The following is a 7,500-nucleotide window of genomic DNA, read 5'->3' on the forward strand; positions in this document are numbered from 1 at the left end:
TTTTTCACAAATATATATTATAATATTATCACAAATGCTAGTATATACAGTATAACATATATACTAACATTTTACATTAGTGACAGTAAAGACATTTATATGGCTATGACCAATGTTCAGGACTGGCTTACCAGGACAGGGTTATTATTGAACACAAAAGAACTGTGTGTGAGATGTTTGCAAAACAGTTAGTAGAGCATAGCTTGGGGTTCCTTTGGATTCTACCGTAAAAAAGTTATCAATTGTGGTAAAATGTAATTTAAAGAATTTTAAGTACATGAGGCCATTTTTGAAAGTCGTGCTCCCAGGTTGTATTTACATTCAACGATTTTTTAATGATTTTAGTTGGTCATTCATTGGTGACTCTAAAGTTAATAGAATCACTGTATAAGGCGGCGATAAAAGTCTTGGATAAAAAAAAACAACTAATTTCATTACTGTAACATTCTAAAAAACCAATATTTATGGAGTTTTGAAAAAGTAAAAAAAGTAAAATAAGCCTGTTTTATTTATAAGGTCTGGCATGGGCCTCTAGCCTGACTACGTCAGACTTCCTACTTCCGCTCAATTTCATTTCGCTTCTGTAGTCAGTCTGAGATAGCAGCTTATCTTTCAGTTTTCCAGTAGCCTTCGGACGGCCGGGCCAATCAACGAACAGAGGGCGGGCTGAGAGCCGTGACGTAGACGCTGATTGTACCGTAGATGCGTAGATTTACTTCACATAATCTGCAAAAGTCGTTCACAGCCATGTTCACTCCGGTATTTCGCTCGATGGTTTTGTTTTCGCATCATACATGTGTTTACAGTGGAAGTTAGATGCGGCTGAGCATGCGCATAACACACGCCATAACCAAACGTCATGTGATTGGCTTACGGGTAACCAATGATTTTAAACTTCAGACAAGCGCCCCCCGCGAGAAAGAAAACACTTTTCAATTGTGCCATGCCAGACTCTGTCTACAAAGCAAAGCGAAGTAGCAGAGTTTGGTATTACCAGGCTAATGGGCCTCCATTAAATGAGTTAATAGAACAGAGGACAGTGTTGGTACCAGGTCTGTCATTAGATTAGATTGTGAAGTGCCATATACAGGTGAAACTCGAAAAATGTGAATATCGTGCAAAAGTTCATTTATTTCAGTAATTCAACTTAAAAGGTGAAACTAATATATATATATAGACTCATTACATGCAAAGTGAGATATTTCAAGCCTTTATTTGGTATAATTTTGATGATTATGGCTTACAGCTTATGAAAACCCCAAATTCAAAATCTCAGAAATTTTTAAAATTTTCATAAGCTTTAAGCCATAATCATCAAAATTATACCAAATAAAGGCTTGAAATATCTCACTTTGCATGTAATGAGTCTATATAATATATTAGTTTCACCTTTTAAGTTGAATTACTGAAATAAATGAACTTTTGCACGATATTCAAAATTTTCAGGTTTCACCTGTAGGCCAACATCTTTTGGTCAGAAAGTATTATCTGTAATAGGGAGAAAATATTGGAGTAGTTTACCACAGACAACAAGACAACGTTCTTCTTCTCACACTGTTAAAGATCATCTGAAAAAGTGGCTTATGACAAATCAGTCGAGTAAACATTTTTCTTACTGATTTTAATAATGTGTTTGGGGTATTGTCTCTTTGTAGTGTTGTGTGTATATCTGAGTATTTGTTCTTGTGTGTTCCTGCCTTAGAGACTGCGGATGTAAATTAGCAATGTTAATAATCCGGCTTGTTTACATTTTGTATTTTATAATTTATGTTCATTAAAATGCTTTATCCCAGTCAAATAAATAATCAAATGCTGTTCTTTTTAACTTTCTGTTCATCAAAGAATCCTGACAAATTAAATGTATCACAGTTTACACAGAAATATGAACTGTTTTCAACACTGATAATTATCATAAATGTTTCTTGATCATCAGATCATCATATTAGAGTGATTTGTGAAGGATCATGTGACACTGAAGACTGGAGTAATGATGCTGAACATTCAGCTTTGATCACAGGAATAAATTACACTTTACTGTATATTCACATAGAGAACAGATGATTTACATTGGAATAATATTTCACTGTTTTACTGTATTTGTGATTAAAGGCATGATCCTGTGTTGATTAGCACACCTCAGTCCCCCGAGCTTGTTGAAAGTGCACGCTAGCGCCACCACCTGTCCCGTGGCTTGACTGATGACAGGAACACACAGCATCGAGTTCGGCTCGAACCCCAATAAACTGCTCAATAACCCACGCTCCTCCTGCACACACACAAGCAGCACACAACCGTCATATAGGGATCAGTGTGTGTGAGTGTGTGTGTGTGTGTGTGTGTGAGTTTGAGTATAAGTGTGTGTGAGTGTGTGTGAGCGTGAGTGTGTGAGTGTGCCCTTGTTTATATTACATTGTGGGGACCAAATGTCCCCATAAGAATAGTAAAACCTGAGATCACCTACATTGTGGGGACCACCCAGCGGTCCCCACTTTTCAAAAGGCTTATAAATCACACAGGATGAGTTGTTTTGAGAAAGTAAAAATGCAGAATGTTTCCTGTGATGGGTAGGTTTAGGGGTAGGGTTAGTGTAAGGGGACAGAATATACAGTTTGTACGGTATAAAAACCATTACGTCTATGGAGAGTCCCCACAAAGATAGTGAACCAGACATGTGTGTGTGTGTGTGTGTGTGTGTGTGTGTGTGTGTGTCAGTGTGTGTGTGTGTGTGTGTGTGTGTGTGTGTGTGTGTGTCAGTGTGTGTGTGTGTGTGTGTCTGCCCTTGTTTATATTACATTGTGGGGACCAAATGTCCCCATAAGAATAGTAAAACCTGCGATCACCTACATTGTGGGGACCAGCCAGCGGTCCACACTTTTCAAAAGGCTTATAAATCACACAGGATGAGTTGTTTTGAGAAAGTAAAAATGCAGAATGTTTCCTGTGATGGGTAGGTTTAGGGGTAGGGTTAGTGTAAGGGGACAGAATATACAGTTTGTACGGTATAAAAACCATAACGTCTATGGAAATTCCCCACAAAGATAGTGAACCAGACATGTGTGTGTGTGTGTGTGTGTGTGTGTGTGTGTGTGTGTGTGTGTGTGTGTGTGTGTGTGTGTGTGTGTGTGAGAGTCTGATCCGGATTAAAGTGAAGGATAGTGACAGTTTCTCTGCCAGCTGAACCTATTTAACACAGATGATCTGTCAGTCTGTGGTCATAATTAGCTGGTTTTGGAGAGATGTCAGCTGGGAATGAATGAAAAAGCATTATTACTAGCAACAGCTGTGTGTGTGTGTGTGTGTGTGTGTGTGTGTGTGTGTGTGTGTGTGTGTGTGTGTGTGTGTGTGTGTGTGTGTGTGTGTGTGTGTGTGTGTGTGTGTGTGTGTGTGTGTGTGTGTGTACCGACCTGGCTGACGTCCTGTAATGTAATGGATTTCTTTGTCTCCACCACCTGCCCGAAGCGACCGAACATGAGCTTCAGAGAGGGAGAGATAATTTTCACACACACATTTATATTTATGTTTTTTGCAGATGCAATTATCCCAAGCGACTTGCATCGCATTCAAGGTATACGTTTTATCTGATTCAAACCCATGACGTCGCAGCTGTAGCGTCACAACTTTACCATTAAGAGTTAAAGGACACACAACAGCATCAGAAACACTTACTGGAAAACTGATTTCCTCTTCCAAAACTTTATCACCAACAACCTGCAGAGAAAATACACTGTAAGAGCGTCTGTTTATCTGTGTGTGTGTGAGAGTGAGTGTGTGTGTGTGTGTGTTACCTGACAGAAGAGTTGGTGATTGTCCTCAGACACCAGCAGTAAACAGCAGCTCTGCGACTGAGTTTCTTTCTGCAACTGAAATAGAAATTCACACACATCAGACATGAGCACCTTGTGTGTGTGTGTGTGTGTGTGTGTGTGTGTGTGTGTGTGTGTGTGTGTGTGTGTGTGTGTGTGTGTCTGTCAGTTTGTTTACCTATTTAACAGTCGATCAGATTACACACCATCTCATACATCAACTTCTGTCACACTGACATTAAACACATTCATTTTTATCAAACAAGAACTTTTGTGTTAAATTTTACTAGTACAACTATTCATTGTTGCAACCGTAAAATCATAATAAATATATTTATTTGTTAATGAAATATATGGCAAGAATATACAGAAACCTTATAGAACTTTTTTTATCAGTCAATCAGATTTGATCAATTTCCATGACGTTTCCAGGCCTCACTATTTTAAACCATTTTCAATATTCCCTGTAAAATTTTTTCTAGTTTAACAGTTTGTAATGAGCTTTTACTATAACCATAGAAAAAATGCTTTTGAAAGCATTCATTTTTATACCTCAAAACATTGCACTTGAGACATGATAAATACACTAGAGAGATAGATCTAGGTATAATAAATTTACAACAGGAAACAAAATGAGGACAGATAGGAAACTAAACAGCAGAATGATCTGACAGCGAGATATTAAATCAGACATTAACACAAACAAATCCAGCGTCATGTCAGGCGGAGCTGAAAGACGAACGGGAGAAAGAGAAACGCAGACGGCTGTTCAGGCTCTGTACCTTCTGAAGTGATTTATCTGGAAAGGCGACAGCCAACATTCATTTCTCAAACCAGCAATTCGTAAAATGTTTTTCCGTAATTCAGATTGAATGGCGTAATGTAATCATATCATTTCAGGGATTATTGCATTCTGGAGATTAAATTGTGTTCAGCAATAACTCAGAAAGGGGTTACGTGTGTGTGTGTGTGTGTGTGTGTGTGTGTGTGTGTGTGTGTGTGTGTACGGCAGGTGTAGGTCACGGATGTCATTCATGCATTACACAACAAAAAGAGGCAGTAAAATAAAATTAAATTAAATTTAAAAAAAATAATTTAAAAATAAAATTAAAAATAAAATTAAATAAATTCATATATTTATATAAAACTTCAATTAAGTCACAGTTCTGTTCAGGTCAACATGACTGTTATTCCATCATGTGATGTTTAGTTACAAAGAAAACAAATGCTAATCATGCTAAATGCTAAAAATGCTAACAAAATGCTAAATTGTTGAAGGCAAACATGGAGCTCATATTTATATGCATTTATTAAAAGTTAAAAGTTGTTTCTTATTATTATTATTTAAAGTCCATAAAATATATATTTTTTTTGCTTTTTGAAGGTGTAAATATAAGAATACAGCCCAGGGAAAGACACAGGTTTACCAACAGGGAAACTGTACCATGGAAGAATACACATATGGGAACACCAGGAGGGAATCACAACATCTGGAGCATCTGGAGCATCTGGCCCAGGACAGGGCTCTGACTAGCGAAGGATGCGGGATGAAACTCCATCCAGGGTTCGCCAGGTGGGGAACTCGCCTGGAGAGCAAATAAGGCACTTGTATCCCCCTTTCAGAGGGGAATGGCACTGAAAGCGAGACACTGAGCCAGCCTTCCCACACAGCACCTGTTTGTACCCAGCATACGGGAAGAAACCGGATCCATCCGGAGATTGTAGAATCTCCTGAATGTGTTAGGTGTCGCCCAGCCGCAGATCTGCAGATGTCCAGGAGGAAGCAACACCTCGAGTGGAGTGAGCCCTCACCCCGAGGATGCTCGCCTAGTACGCCAAGACGATGGCATGGAGGGCCTCACCGCTGATAGACGTAAGCGCAGTCAGGAGCACTGTCTTGAGAGACGGGATCTTAAGCTCAACTGACTGTAGTGGTCTAAAGGGCTCTCTCTCTAGGGCTGTACACCAGAGAATCCCAAGAGGGGACGAGGCATGAGTCTCGTGCCTCTCAGGAAACTGATGATCAGGTCATGGTTCCCCAAAGACTTACTGGCGACTGCATCGTGATGTGCAGCAATAGTAGCAACATACACTTTCAAGGTGGAGGGAGAAAGCTCTTGCTCCAACCCTTCCTGCAGGAAATAAACAGACTCTACTTCAAGGCACATGCTGGACCAGAAGAACTGCTAACAACTCAAGGCAATTGATATGCCAAGGGCTGAAAGAGTCCAAGTGGCGTTACAGCGGTTGCGGATGCCAGATCCCCAGGAGCCTGAGAAATAGTTTCAGTGGAACCGCTGTCTTCCCGATGAATGAATTCAGCTAGTTCAGGACTGACTGAGCACGCTCGTTCGTGAGATGAGCCGTCATGTTTACTGCGTCCAACTCCACACCGAGAAAAAAGATTCTCTGCACTGGGAAGAGTTTGCTCTTTTCCTAGTTGACCCGAAATCCCAGGCGGATGATGTGCAGGAGCACCAGGTCCCTGTGTTCACACAACAGATCTCGAGAGGGAGCCAGAATGAGCCCGTCGTCGAGAGAGTTGAGAATGCGAAAGTCCACTTCCCTAAGCGGGGCAAGAGAAGCCTCTGTGACTCTCAGGTTCGGGCGACTGAGTAATCAGCTTGAGGAAATCGAAGGCACATATAATAAATAGAACATTAAATACTGTAAAAATACAATATAGAATTGTATTTGGTGTCTCTTTTTATGTAATGCTTATTTAACCAGGAAAATGAAGTGTAACGAGGACATACATTTACATTTGATATATATCTAAAATAATGTGAGGCCTCATCTTAAAACACCACAGCACACCACTGATCTCCAAGAGCGGAGGAAGCTGCGAATCGACTTCTGGCAGTAAAAGGTGCTTTCCTCAACTTCATGACCTCCTCATGCATCCATCCATCTATCCATCTATCTGTCCTCATCGTGACCTCAGACATACCAATTATCCAGCCATGAACGTTCGGGACAGGTGGAGGGTTCCACTGGAGCCCGACGCTCACGACAGACCGGGAAAGCATGGCAGTCAACTCAGGATCCGACTCAAACTGGGCTACTCTTCCCAAAGGGGGAAATACTGCCGAGTCTTGATCCCCAGAAGACTCAAGCTATCGACTCCAGTCCTTCACGGGACTGGACATTTAATATTAAACAATATTACTGATCTGCCTGCATTGACAGCATTATATGAGAACTGAGCTGAGCTGGACGATGACATCACGGTTTTCTCCAGAGTGGCTCTATATATATATATATATATACATTAACTAAATTAATAACTTTTTTTTTAACAACAAAAATGAACCATCACTGAACTTCCTTCAGCTGGACTGTGACGCTATTTTCTTCCAGACACAAACTTTATTGCATTATCTTCCTGTTATCTCTGTAAAGCTGCTTTGAAACACTCTGTACTGTAAAAGCGCTGTATAAATAAAGGTGATTAACTTGACGGAGCTTCGAATGAGACGTTGGGTCCGTCATGAGAAGGATCCACATCTTCACCCGGAGACTCCTCGGCCTGAGATGTGCCGGAGAATTGGGAGGCCTGTGTGGGAGAGATCCCACTATAAGCCTCAGATCACTCTGCGTATTAACTTCAGTGCAGAATGACCAGAACGGGGAATAACAGATGGGACTCCACCTTTGTCAAGGTGTTGGAGTCTCGATCTCAACATTGCGATGGTCA

At 40.6% G+C, this 7,500-nt stretch overlaps 1 protein-coding gene across 2 annotated transcripts in view; it reads right to left on the reverse strand.

Moving 5' to 3' along the window:
* Positions 1 to 7,500, reverse strand: part of pde2a (phosphodiesterase 2A) — a 114,993-nt gene that overhangs the window by 24,544 nt on the left and 82,949 nt on the right. For both annotated transcript variants that reach the window (XM_081370626.1, XM_081370627.1), the window contains 4 exons: positions 3,786 to 3,860; positions 3,667 to 3,708; positions 3,405 to 3,473; positions 2,136 to 2,266 (listed from right to left, as the gene is read on the reverse strand). In XM_081370626.1, coding sequence (XP_081226752.1) covers positions 2,136 to 2,266; positions 3,405 to 3,473; positions 3,667 to 3,708; positions 3,786 to 3,860 — 317 coding nt within the window. The remainder of the gene's footprint in view (positions 1 to 2,135; positions 2,267 to 3,404; positions 3,474 to 3,666; positions 3,709 to 3,785; positions 3,861 to 7,500) is intronic.

The sequence above is a fragment of the Scardinius erythrophthalmus genome, assembly GCF_964197995.2.
Source record: "Scardinius erythrophthalmus genome assembly, chromosome: 7".
NCBI lineage: Eukaryota > Metazoa > Chordata > Actinopteri > Cypriniformes > Leuciscidae > Scardinius > Scardinius erythrophthalmus.